The following is a 14,389-nucleotide window of genomic DNA, read 5'->3' as shown; positions in this document are numbered from 1 at the left end:
CTACTTAAACAATAACAGGAAAATTTGACACATTTGTGTATAGGCACCTGTAATGCATTTGATTAGTAGCCAATTCAGCAAACTAAGTCATAGGATTAAGATTTTGCACTGGTTTTGTTGACACATTGAAAGGTTTAGATTTAAAAACTGCACAGAATACTAAACATTGTTAGTCTTACTCCCCTCACTATTTGCATGCACCACATAAAGCAATTCAGTATGACTGACAGGAAAAAATACACTCTTGAAATACTGAATTTGGGTCAGTGAAAGGGATGACAGTAGAGCTGTCCATAGCAAGTTCATAGCAACATTTCCTTGCTATGAACAGGACAGTTGGGGCTACTGATGTGAGAAAAAATATATATGAGAAACTTATCTACCGATATAAAAAATAGTGGTCATGAATGCTCTCTCTTTTAGGTTATTGTGAAATATAATCTAGCACTGGAACATTGTTTCACATGTTTCTTATATCAGAACAAATTTGTTGAAAGTTTCAAGACTGCAAAATTATTTAAATCAATACATCAACACTGAATATAACACTTAAGAACTCTTGTAAGAATACTGATTGTAGGCTGTAAGCCTCCTTACTAATAAAAAAGATAATACTATTTCAAAATTTTAGAACTCCTTGACTGTTCTCTGTGAAGGAAAAGGACTATAACCCAGCTCAGACAATACAAAGTTTAAAATCAGAGAAAGTTTCTGTGATTGAGTTAAAATATTCCAAAATGTAGCTCAATAGAACAGAATATTAGTTTTTTTCAAATATACAACTTGCCTTCTCTACTGCCCATTAATGTAAGAACACACTTTCTGAAATACATTTGGAATAAAATGATGGGTTTAGATAGACAGTCCGTGAACAGATAGAGAGAAATTACCAAAACTGATGTTGAATAGTGATACATTAAAAAAGTGCCGTATCAAAGTTGATTGATGCTGGAAGTATTGTGTCTTAGAGCTATGGGATCTCAACACTAGCTTTTCCAGCTGGGTTTCTCCTGGTGAAGGGCTGAGTCAATATTTCATTTAGAGAAAACTTCCTGGTGAATATTCTGTCACTTAAGAGCTCTATTAATCATTACAGCATTGAAACACATTCCCCTAGGAGTGTTCAGACTGATCCCAGGGTTTCATTTTTAAAAAGCAATCTCTTACTACTTCACTTTTGTTGGTGTTATCGCTGGCTGGACATGAAAGTACAAAACCAATTGGGAAATTCTACAACTAATTCCTTTGTTGGTATCAAGGGGTTATGTAAAGTTCACTGGAACATATTGCCTGAAGTTACAGTCAATGCTGTATTCAGCAAATCCATATTTTATAGTATCCCATACTTTAAATCCTTTAGACAAATGAATCTCTTGTCTAATCATAAAAGCTCTATTAGGTCAAGCAATCTAAAGTGTCAGTTCTTATAGTTAAATCAGAATTCAGAAAGCTTTTCCCTTCTAGGTTACAAGTGAAATAACAGTTAGTTCTGTAAAACAGTGGGAATTAAAACAATGTAAATGGGAATTTAAAATATTGTCACAGTCACTGAATTTTATTCACAAAATTACCTGCAGGAATCATGACAGTGTAAATAAGTCTGTTTATTAAAAAACAAACTAACCAAGAATGTATTTGTACAGCCATCTTTCAAGCTACTCAAACATTTCCAACTAAAAGTTTCAAATAGTTTTTTTTTCCACTGGAATACTAATCAGAAATTTGTACAAAAAAATCTTCTCATGGAAGATATACATGTAAGCATGGTTTTGCTTTTGTTTTTTCTCTTAATACAACACATACTCCAAAACACATATACCCTAAACGTTGCTGTTGTTACACTAGGCAATCTAATACAGCAAATGTGAAAAAAATTTATCTAAACACGTTATTGTGTAACATTACAGTGTAAAGCCTCAACTTGAATTGACTTCAAATTATATAAGGAACAATTTTCATCATTCTTCAGAATTGCTAAGCTTTAAAAAAAAGTATTTTTCTAATAAAAAAATCTCAGTCATCTGTTTTAATTACATCCAAAATGAAAGTCCAACTGTTGTGTCTCATTTCATTTCCTTTCCTCAGACATGAGAGTTGGAACGAGATGATTTTTAAGGTCCCTTCCAACCCAACCCATTCTATGATTCTACGATTTCATTACGTCAACACTTTCCTAGGTAAATACTCGATTTCCTTAGCTGAGACAATTGGTAATGATTTAAATTCTCACTGATTAAATGCTTCTTTGTAGATTTAATGGCATAATAATAAGAGTTCCCTAGAAGACACTCTACAGTTTCAACACATGTACACTGGAATATCACCTGAAAATCTAAAATTGCATTTCCAACTGGTCATTCTGTAAGAAAGTATTAATTGTAAAGAAGATGAAAGAGCACTTCACATTAAATTGACAGCAACACTGTACTTTTGCTGAGCAATTCTCTCAGACATCTTTATTCTTGACAGCATTGGCCCACATACAGGGTTTCAGACCACAGAATTATCAAGAAACCAGGAGATTTCTACTAAAATACAAAAAAAATATAAAAAAACCCTATCCATATACAATTTTATTCATATGGCTTTCAAATACAATCCTATTACAACTACTAATTTCAGGGATTCTGGTGACCACGTCTCATTTCATATGTCAAGTTTCCTTTCTACCCTATCCAGTTTTTACACAAACACATAGAATAGTCTCTAGGACTTGCTCTCTGATTTTTTTTTCAGATTATCATTTCAGTATTATACATCACTGGAGGATAAAGAACAGCGTTATTCTTATGCCTGTGATTCTTTCATAATCATAAGTTATTATTTTTTGGTGTAAAGATAAGGAATTCTCAGAACAAGAAAAAAGTCTAATCTTCAAATACTAAGGAAAAATCAAGTATTCATTCCAACTTTATCTTCTTCTAAATTTTTTTCTTTATAAGATGATAAACCAAGGATTCTTTGATACATTTACTGTAGACACCACCCTTTCTCTAGCAGCCTTACCTGTCACAGGAGTAAGACTACTACGCAGTGAATGGATGAAGTGATGAAAGGGAGTAAATAAGGAAAATATTAAAAAAGTACAAAGAGGAACACACTAAAAAGCTATATGCTAGACAGTCAGAAACTGATGGTTCTGAGAAGGGCAAGTGAGCAGTGTAAGAACCTTAATAATCAGAGAAAAAATAAAGGTGTTAAACAGTGTAGAAGAAAGAAAAAGAGAAAAAGGTTGAGTGGATGGTCATGTCTGTGCAAAAGTTTTAATGGAATGTTAAATAGGGTAATAAAGGTCAGGCAAAACCTCATTCAGAAAGTTAAAGTTATCAAAGGTGGTAAACTTGTCAGTAAAGAGGAACAACCAGAATTCACGCTGAAAAAGAAGATATTGTGATCAGTGGACAAAGAAGCAGTTACAAATAAACAGCACAAAGAAGGCCTATAGCATCTTTTATAATTTCTGCATGTGCCTAAAGAAGTTGACATAAAGACAAACACTCATTTAGGATAACAATTAAAGAGCATAGAGAGACCACTGTCAAGTTTTAGCACAAACTGCTTCTTTTTAAGTTTCCAAGTGCTAGGTCAAACATCAAGAATTTTGTTTAAACAGAACTACAAACTGGAATTCTTAGAAAATAAAGACCACAGAATTGAATTTTATTTGTTATTTTCATATAATTGTCTTCCAATTTGTGGTAGTGTTCATATTTACTTCATTTCTATTATTTAACTAATGTATGTATACCAAATTTTTGGCTGATTTTGATTGATGAGCAAGATGTATATGCACCTAGTTTTTGGCCGATTTTGATTTTTTGATTTAGTAAATTAGTTTATTTTCTTACCTCCAATTCCTTTCTTGGAGAAGAGGATTTCCACTGAGTGACAACTCCCTCAGTTTATGACAGCCACTTAACCATGTAATGACATCTTTAATGTCTGTATTGTAGTAGGAAAGAAAATGAAATATAAATTTGAATGCAGAAATGTATTATTTCTCATAAAATCTTACATAAAAGTAAAATGTACCAAAATCATTAAGTACTGCAAGCAATTCTGTTACCTATACAGTGTAGTTATAATTAATATCTATAACATCCATGTTTGGCAAATATTTATATGTCTTCTGTGTGTCTCTTCCAAATAAATGGGAACAATCAAATTCAAGTAAGCTTATTATTTCATTAAGAAGTTCTTGTTTGGATGGGTTTTTATGCTTTTTATACAACTTACCTGACAAGCAGTTATTTTTGATATCCAGCTTTTCCAAAAATACAAATGAATTTAAAGGCACAAGCTCAGTCAGTCTAAGAACAAAATAGAAGAGGTTTTCTTTTCATTAAATAAAACAACAGTTCATAAACTGAAAGGCACCAGAGTCTTTCATAGTTACGACAATTTACTTATTTACATAAGAAAATACTCACTTAGCTATCCAAGGTGCTAGAACTAATTATGGAAATTTTAACTCAAAAGCATTTCTTAGTCTTCTCAGTTTTTAATGTTTACTCATTAATGTTTTGTTTTATCTGGTAAATATTTCATTCTGTTTCTTGCATTCAGTGTTGAGGATCTGATGTCTTGTAAAATTTACACAACTCAATTGGCTTTTCTTTAGGCAACATAAATGAATGAATGAAACTAACAGAAGGCCCTGATTCTGGAGAAGAAATAAAATCAGCTTTTCCTCTTCCTTCACTTCTCATTGCTCAGTTTCTTGTCAGTTTGTTTCTCTTCTGCACCCAATGTATTACTTCCTAGATCCTAAAACTTACATAATCATTGTCACCGTTGTATTTCTTAGCAGGTCAAGGCTGCACTGTCCTGTAACATATTTTTAGTGCTTCCTCTGTCTTACACTTCTGTAAGATGGTGTCAAATAGGTGCCTATTATACAGACAGTTATGGAATTTCTCTTCTTGTGTATCAGAGCTTTTCTTGTGCAAAGCAGTAGTAAAGTCATTGTAGAATTGAAGAGTAAATGTAAGGAAATTGAGCTGACATTCATCTGTACAACGGATTTTGGACTGTAAGATGTGTATTATCACTACTGTTAAAACATTAATGTCCAGTATTATTCAAGAGTCTTTACTTACAAACTTGCATTAGTGCAACTAAGAATGAATGTTGAATGGTTGTCAACTGCCACGCTATTTCCAAATATTACCTTCCAGACAAAAAAGCTTATTTTGTTTTATGTTAAATACGAAAGAGGGAGCAAAAATTAAAATCAACATGCAAAAAAACCCCAGTCTTCAACTAAAACTAGAATGTTTATGTATAAGCATATACTCAATCAACTATATCTTTTTTAAAAAAATAAACATTTAGGTAACTTTCTTCATCTCTGTAAGGACAAAGTCTAAGAATAATGAGAGAATGATAGCAATGTGTGTTGTCACTTTGTGACTGCTAATTTTCATGGAAAGCAATATTTTCTGAGGGTGCCTTTGAAAGCTATAAATCAGAATTATTATGGTCAGAAATATGACCATGGAAAAAAACGAAACTCACTCACTCCACAAACTTACAACTAGTCAGAGCCAAAAATGCTTATTTGTTCTGAAACATGTGACTATGTTTTGTTTCCAGCACAGGTGTTATCACTGAAAGGCAGAGTTAGATTTAACTTTGGTACACAAATTATAGACCAAAAGTTGTTTGTAGGTTCTTTAATCTTATTGAAATTTTGACTTTTTTTTTTTGGTTTTGACCATACGCAAAACAGAAAAAAAAATCAGTTCCATGTTCAGTTGACAAGTATTTCTATATGACAACGTAACATTTTAATAGCAAATTCAGAGAAACAGATATAAAGGCAATATGTGTCACCATACTTCCATTTCTTTCTCAAACTATATTGTAAAGTTGTCAGGGTTCTAGTCCTATTTAATTCTACTACCTCCCTGCCAGATTTACATGGAATCAAAAAAATATTAAGACGTGTTAACTCTAAAAGCCAGTAAACCTTATATGTAGATCTGTTCATAGTACTACAAATACCAGCACTTTAGGTTCTCATGACAAGTCAACAGTACATAAGTATATTTAATATTTGTAACAAATATCATTATAGAAATTAGCAGCTAATAGTATAGCTGCGAAGTCTGAAAATCCATGATTCAGATCATAGATTCACATATTCAGCAATATCTGGGAAAATAAACGTTGTACTTTGCACAAGGGATGAAAGATAATGCAGTTTATTTTATTTATAGTGAGTGAGTTCTCTGGATCTTTATCAGTATACACTGTGGTGAATTAGAAATTGCCTACTGGACTATCCTTGCCTGCCGTTGGCATTATGAGAGTTAAATCATTTCCCCGTCATTCTATAGCTTTCTCTTTACTGACATTCTTTGTTAATTTTTTTTCCTAAGAAAATTCAAACCAGAAAGACAAAGGACATTACTGAAAACTTAATACTACTTGACCTTGTCACATTAGCCCTGGGCATAAGAGAGATATAAATTACAAAGAAGACACAAAAGTAAAAGATATTCACATAAAAGCAAGCTATAGCTTCCTCTTTCTGCTCCCATTTAAAGCTGTAGCAGGACAGGACACAGATAGCCACAGAAACTCCATGTCAGAAAACAAGACTTAAGAGACTACAATTGTTGCAAGTATGCAACAGAGAAAATAAAGATTGCTTTTCTGAACATTAATTGCAGTTACTTGCAGGACTGTCCAAATCCTGCTGTGCATCTGCTTTTCCCCAGAAAGATTATCATTGATGTTAACAAGACATTAGCAGGAAGGAGGGCAAAATAATTAAAAATAATTTTATATGAATCTAGATCTTTAAGTAAAGCCCATCTTTCTTTTTCCATCTTTAAAAATAAAAATATTTTAGTTTGCAATATTCACAGTATTTATAAGTCGCAATCAAATACAATGTAGGAAATTAGTTAGTCACTTGTTTCTTGAATACTATAGTAGGCAGTACTTCAACTGCATTGCCCATGGTGCCACACACTTAGAGATAAACTTATCACCAGCAAAGAATTACTGACAGCGATCAAAAAACTCTAGACTGGTAAGGACGGGATAGGGAAAACCACTATACTTAAGTACATAGCTTTTTCATGACTGACTTATTTCAACAACCAATGACATTCAGATTTATTATGACAGCTCTGGAAAAGTGGTCGAATTCTCAAAACGTGATGGCTTGCAATGACAGTGAGTTCAACTCCTACACCCGAGAAATTAGGTTAAAAACGTAGATAGCATATATATTTAAGCAAGGAGAACAATACACACTAAGAAAGAATTGAGCTGATTTTTTAGTATTTCTTTTATAAGCCTTTTAGGAACAGTATGCATCTAGTTGAAAAAAACTGGGAGTAACATGTTCATAAATTCACATATTAATGTCGTATTAGGAGAGAAATTTTAAGAGGGATAGATTTGTCTATTTTGAAGTTGCCAAAAAAAGTAATGTCTCACTGAACAGCAGATTGATTTAGTGTCTCACTGTCAAACTTTTAAATGAAAAAGACATTAACAGGTAACCTACATAATTAAGTGGGATTACATGTAAATATAAATACCATGTGAACTCTTAACACATATTAAATATATACTAATTTTAGTTCCACGGGCAAGGTTTTTCTCTCCTACACCTCAATTTTTGTCCACAACAGAAGAAGAAAGAAAATGTGCCTTTTTTAAACTAAGTTAACAGTTGTGTTCTCCAGTTGCTATAAAATAGAGGACAGATCTTCATAGTCCCAATTCTGCAGTAACCAAGTCAAGAGGATATTCATTATTGGCTTTAGTCAATTGCACATTGACCATGTATATGCTTTGTATGCGAAAACCACAATAAAACACTTCATAAAAGCAGTAGTGGTGAAATAGCTGCCATTTTTATATTTGAAGGAGTTAATCACTATCTATTACTTTGTAATTCCTTGTTGCTAGATTGTAGGTTTAAAACAATTAATTTTTTTGAGGTCTTTTTTCGGCAATTTCTGGTTTATGATACAGACAAAGAGTCTCAGGAATAAAAAAATCCCGTAAATTAGTGTAAGAATTTTCTATTCACAGTACTGCACTTTTAGAAAGAATGCAGATTCACAGCATTACCATTATATGGGCTTCCTGCAATCAGTAAAAAGGAAATGGCACTCAGTGCACACTTGAAAAAAATTCACAAAATTGCACTAGCTGTAGGATAAAAGTAAAGAAACAGCTTTTCTTTCAACAGCTTACTCCATTACATTCACTGTTTCTATAGAACATGGAGTTACTTATACTATAGCACACACATATGGAGCTGCTTAGAAGTGTACATAAAGTGAGTGTAACAGAGCAGGCTACTGAAATGCCAGGAATTTTGAGACTTTTAATATGCATTTAAGGCTATCTTGTCCTGTTTGTCACAAAAATTTGAGATAAGCTACAGATATATCAAGGAAAGAAAGGGAATTGTTTAGGGAGAAGGTGTGGGTTTATTTTCAGCACATCCAGCTTGCTGATGCAAAAATATGTGCTTTCTTCCAGTCCAGCAGAAAAAACTTGGTGGACCGAACACTGCATCTCAGCTTGGCCACAGGAAAATCAGGATAAGCACTACAATGGACATAAAAAACTGCTAAGATCACGGGACAGGTTGTGCCAGTCCAGCACATCCTAGATCCAGAGCCTGCATTCAAGCTATGCCTGAGACTGTGCTCCTAAGTTTGTTTTCTCCCTAGCAGGCACATGAGGTCTTCAAGCAGTTTTGCTAACTTTTTATTACACACAGCATAGCTACACCTTGATGTTAACAAAAAACAAACTGGAGGAATAGGAGGAAACTACAAGAAAATAGAGCCACATTACTTCGTGTTCTGCAAAAAGCTGAACAGGACGAGGTGAAAAAAACAACCACCAAAGAACATGAATTAAATCAATATGTGTGATCCAGAATCTAACACTTAACAAATAATGCTCTTGTTAACCACAGGCAGGCAGTACTTTCTCCAAACTCAAAAAAAATTAATAAAAGAACAAAAAAAACTTTGAAAGTCCAGCAATTTGAAGATTAGATTCTGTAAACGTAGCTAGGTGTTACATTTACATCCAAGAGTTTACATGCATTTTATTTCATTACAGATAATATGAAACGATCTGAAAAGTTATATAATAATATATAAAAAAAGTTAGACAAAAATATAGGTTCTATATACTCAAATAATATTAATTTTCCATGAAGAACATTCCTTATAATAACAGGACTCGGTCTTACAGATCTTTTCGCCCACAGGCTCCCAGCTACAGTTGACTCTGCAGAACTAAATGTCACACAGGGTGGGGTTCATCGGTTCGAATCTACACACCTACACGGGAGCTGGTCATTTTGACTCTGTCAATAGCCAGTGGAGATGAACAGGCACTTGTAGGGTATGATTAGTCTCAAAGTAAACGACTAAAAATGGCAGATGAATCACACTCTAAAAGCATCTCCTCTTCACTAATAGGAAAGTGATTATTCAGAGTGTATATACTGTATATTCTGTGTAACAGTGTATTCTATTTGTTTAGCTGAAATCAATCTTGTCAAATGGTCACAGCATAGGAAAATAATTGATTTATGTTAATCTAAAATTCACTTTACTACTAACACATTGTAACAATAATTGCTGCTTATTTTTTTAGCAGAATTTAAATTGAGAAAAAGGGGGTGAGAGTGGGGAAGTCAAAATTTTGACTCCTGAATATCTGGTCAGTCTAACTGTACAGATGTACAGATTAGCTTAGAAAATGAACAGAAAGCTAATTATAGAGTACTTGAATGCATGACCTGGTTTTATGCTGCTTGTCTTGATCCTCCTTTTTTATTCTATACCTTTCAAACAGAACCATAAGAGTGAAAAATTAAAGCAAATAGGCTTGTTTTGGAGGGCATTAACATATGTATGTAAATAAAAACCAACATTCTTATTTGTCCCTTTTAACTCTGGTAGTTGCACTTAACACAGCCTTCAAAGTCTGTTTTGAATAAGCTGGCTGTGAAATATGAAGTTTGACAGACATACTCTAGAAATAATTGCTAACGAAAGGAAAAAAAAAGAAACATCATGGTTTTAATAGTGCCACAATGCTCAAAAATTATTTTTATATAACATCTAATAGAAAAAAAATGCTCTTCATAGTTAATGCTGTTTCAAATTTTTTAGCTAAAGGTAGCCAATATCATTACTTGTCAACCACATATTTTGAAAGAATATCTGGAAAAGGTAGTGATATTTTAACCATACTGAGAATTATACTTTTCAGATAACTGTTATATTAGTCAATTCCTCTGTATCAGTTTTATAAGTGGAAGAACGTTTCTTGCTTACCTATTTTGAGACAGAAAAAGAATCTGCAATAGAGGTAACCAACACAAAGAAAGAGTTCTCATAGAAGAAATGCTATTGTCATCCAAATATAATTCTCTTAGGAGAACATGATTTTCTAGTCTTGGAAGCTAAATAGAAAAGAGATGGTTATTTGAAATTAATATAAATTAGAGAAACAACAATGGAATGCTTACCAGATGCTTTTCATAAATCATTACTAAATACAAGCAAAACCCACATTTTGGACATATGTATAATTTCCTTATTATGTATGTACCAGTTGTCACACATGATTTCTATATATTAGGTGGAAAGCATTTTTTAACGCCTTCTACCTAGTCTGAATAGTCAATATAAATTAAAAAAAAAAAAAAGTCAAGGGCCCAAGAGCCACAGTCTCACGATTTTATTCATGCAGTTATTTGCTGCTTATTGACAGTGGTTTTCCCCTCTCAGATTTATAAGAGAATCATCGTCAGTAAATACGACTAAGTGTATAGTTAGCAAACTTCTTTCTTATTATTAAATGCTGTAGCAAGAACTTCAGCGTTTGGAGGATCAGCATACATCAAAGCAGTCAAAACTAATACTTATACATAATGATAACAACATTTCGTTACATTTTAAACAAAGAATCAGTATCATATAATACAAACTGAAGACTAGATGCTATAAACAAAGGAGGGAGATATAATTACTAAGGGGCAATTTTTTCAACGTCTTGGGAGCAAGAAAATATTTAACTGCTAGGTGTTTGTCTCTTCGAAAAATCTGCCTCTATTAGGGGAAAAAAAGCCTGCCTAAGAGCATGAAACATCCCACAGCAAACAAAGAGGACATGATCAGCTTTCTGAAGAATATGACTGTTAACAAAGATGCACGCACAACAGCCACCGAATTCAAAGCTTTTACCTCTTGGAGGTTATTGCCTTGCAACTTGAGAATCTGAAGTAGGCCACAATTCTCAATGCCTTCAACTTGTATGAGATGATTAAAAGAGCAGTCTAGGTGAATGAGAGTAGGTGCCTCACAGAGACCTTTTGTGCTGATTAACTGATTATGGTCCATAATTAATCGCTGAAGATTTTTTAATGACTCCAGACCACCTGAAAGTTAAAGATTTTAGCTGAATTAAGCCATAATGAAATAAAACCCTGTTGGTTTTCAAATACTAAGAAAACTCTGACCTTTCAATACATTTATAATATCTAAAGTAACAATTAACATTAGTCCTGTATAAGGTTTAAAAATAATTACTGTATTTTGACCCCATCAAATAAACAATGCATACAGATCACCAATTTGTGACCCTGTTAACCAAGCAATAATAAGAGTTCATAATGCCTTTAGCACTTCTGCTAGAACAGAACATTCTTTTAGTGATAAACAAACTTACTGTGCTTGCTTAAAGCAAGCCCTTTATAACTGAACTCAGAACTCAGGGCTCTGTGAAATGCTAACAGCCCTCTTAAAATCACCCCTTAGAATGGAAACAGTATTTCTGTTTAAAGGTTAATTTTTCATTATTGCCTTTAAAAGTTTTTGTTAAGTTATCAGCAAGGTGAGAACAAATTGTATTAAAACTTTGGCCAGCAACACCTCTATTATTTAAGTGAATCTTGTTTATGGAATTATGCTATAAAATTTTTATACTGAAGAAATTTATAACAAAAACATAGTGGGTTTAGGTATAAAGCTATACTTCTAGAGCCATTACGCCCTCAACAAATTTACTCCCACCAGCTAGTGTAAAGAGTAAGAATGTGTGTGATTTCTACTCCAAAAAGATGTAAAGGAAAAGGTTCCTGCCAGCGTCTGTTTCTTTCATCGAATTTTTACCAAATCATCCTCTTACAATGGCAAAAATCACACAGTCTTTCCACGGTCTTACACATGCTGGATGTTCTGCAATAGCACTGATGCATCTGACGTGCTACAGGTCCAAGCAGTTTTTCTGCATCTCTGTAGTAAAACTCCTTTGAAGGGTCACCCTTTGCAAAACATATCTAAAATAAGGAATTTCTGAATTTACTTTTCTTTCATGTATTCTTGGCAGGATTAATTAAGGTAATACTCTGTCTCATCTTATCTCACCCAAAACTCCCCAAGTTCCCACAAGGAGGCTGGGTGAGCTTTACAGAGGTGAATGTCTTTGTGATTGTCCTCCAAGAATAAACTGGATTACGACACCAGAAACCAGTTTGCACCATAGATTATTGAGGAAATAGAAGAGGAAGAAGTAAAACATTAAATGCCAAAACTAGCAGTACATTTAAAAAAATCCAATCAAATATAAGCTTTTGAATCATAGTAATTTAAAAATGGAAAGCACTTAGTGATCACCTGATATTGAAGAGATGTCCTAAATCTAAAACCAAATATCCCATACTGTAACTTCAAAACTGTGCTTTAGAAAATAAATATACAAACATTTAATTATTCTGAAAGAATTTCAAACATGCCTATGACATACTATCCTGACTGCAAGATCCTGGTCTGTATTTCTTTATACTTGGATAAAAATAAAAAAGGTATCAGCACCACCTAGTGGTCTCAAAACAATTCCCTTTCAGACTGTTAAAATTAACAGCTCTCAAGACCGTCTCATAAGAGCAGCCTTTCTTTATACGTCTACTTTTAAGTTATCAGCATAGCAGTACCAGAAACTTTCAAGGCACTGAATTAGCCTGGAGCGGGACAGAGAGGAGAGACTGCACAGTAAGAAAAGTCAAGAAGTTAATACAGGATCTGGAAATTTCCTATTCTGCATGATGCACAAATTCCTTTTTAACATTTCCTCCTCATCTCCCTTGCTTAATTAGACTGAGTGTCATTTGGAACAGATGTGCCAAGGCTACATACAATGGGATCACAATCTATTCTGGAACTATCAAATGAAGTCCAACAGAAACATACACAAGAGAGAATAATGTAAAACAAACAGATGGCATTTTAATGTTTCTTCTGCACAGATGCAAAATTAAAAATAAGCATGAAAGTCTTCTGAATATTTCCAGAAGATATTGTCTCATATATGATGTAATCAACAACAGCTATAGCAGTATATGGAAAAATGCATTCTGTTGAAAAATACATGGTTTCGGCAAGATTTTTGGAGAACCTTTATATAAGCAGCTCTTAGCAACTGGCAAAGTGCAGCTGCAGACTATTAGCTATGGACCCCATCTCAGCTATCGACGCAGTTCTGAAGTAACTAACCCCTACGTGTGACAAAGATGAGGAGTGAAAGCTGATGGTGAACATGAAGATGAAAAACACACATACAAAAAAAACCCCAAAACTGAAAGGTGTCTGATAAAAACCTCTCTATGTACTTTCTTAGAAAGTGTAGGTCTAAAGAAGCATTTATAACTCTCCATGGTTATGCACTGCTATTCTTAGCACTGCCTGGATTTTAGCCAACATGATGTGGCAACACAGACACCCTACAAAAGCATATTCTATGACTCAAGTCAAAACGCTACTTCTGTGTAAGAATTTTTTCTAAGTAAAGCATTCATCTTCCAAATACAAACATGCACTGAACTTCAGTGTATTACTGACACAATTACTTAATTTGTGATCATGCATTCTTAAGCGGAAAAGCATAAATGAGACATATTTTGCATACTGAAATCTGAATAAGAATTTTATCCAGCATTATTGGCCACAGGATATAGATAAAGTTTCTTTAACAAGTTTATTTTATTGTTTCTCATTAAGGTACTAATGATATGCCATAGGTACATTGATATTCCACTACCTTTATTCTCAGGATTATAAACTCTGTTTAAAAATATTAACATTCCAAATTTGCACATATTAGCAAAAAATATTAACAATATCAACATTAGACCTTCTTAATCTACAGATTTTTTTTAAGCTTTCCCATTTCCTTTCCTTTTTTATGCCCTTGTTATTTATCATGGAATTGCATTATTTGTGTTCATACTGTTTCAGTCTCCTTTTCTTTTTAACAGTGGAAATCATTTCTTCATATTAATGTCTTACGTGAATATATTTCATCTATTAGCTTAAAAATTGTTTTATAT

General features: G+C 33.3%; 1 protein-coding gene across 1 annotated transcript in view; it reads right to left on the bottom strand.

Annotated features, from left to right (window-relative positions):
• LRRIQ1 (leucine rich repeats and IQ motif containing 1) overlaps positions 1-14,389 on the bottom strand; it is a 114,901-nt gene that overhangs the window by 86,837 nt on the left and 13,675 nt on the right. Inside the window, 4 exon segments of the mRNA XM_086610728.1 lie at positions 3,849-3,942; positions 4,237-4,310; positions 10,338-10,465; positions 11,250-11,443. Coding sequence (XP_086466854.1) covers positions 3,849-3,942; positions 4,237-4,310; positions 10,338-10,465; positions 11,250-11,443 — 490 coding nt within the window.

This window comes from Tauraco erythrolophus, chromosome 4 (assembly GCF_009769465.1).
Source record: "Tauraco erythrolophus isolate bTauEry1 chromosome 4, bTauEry1.pri, whole genome shotgun sequence".
NCBI lineage: Eukaryota > Metazoa > Chordata > Aves > Musophagiformes > Musophagidae > Tauraco > Tauraco erythrolophus.
This window is presented reverse-complemented; position numbering and strand designations above follow the sequence as displayed.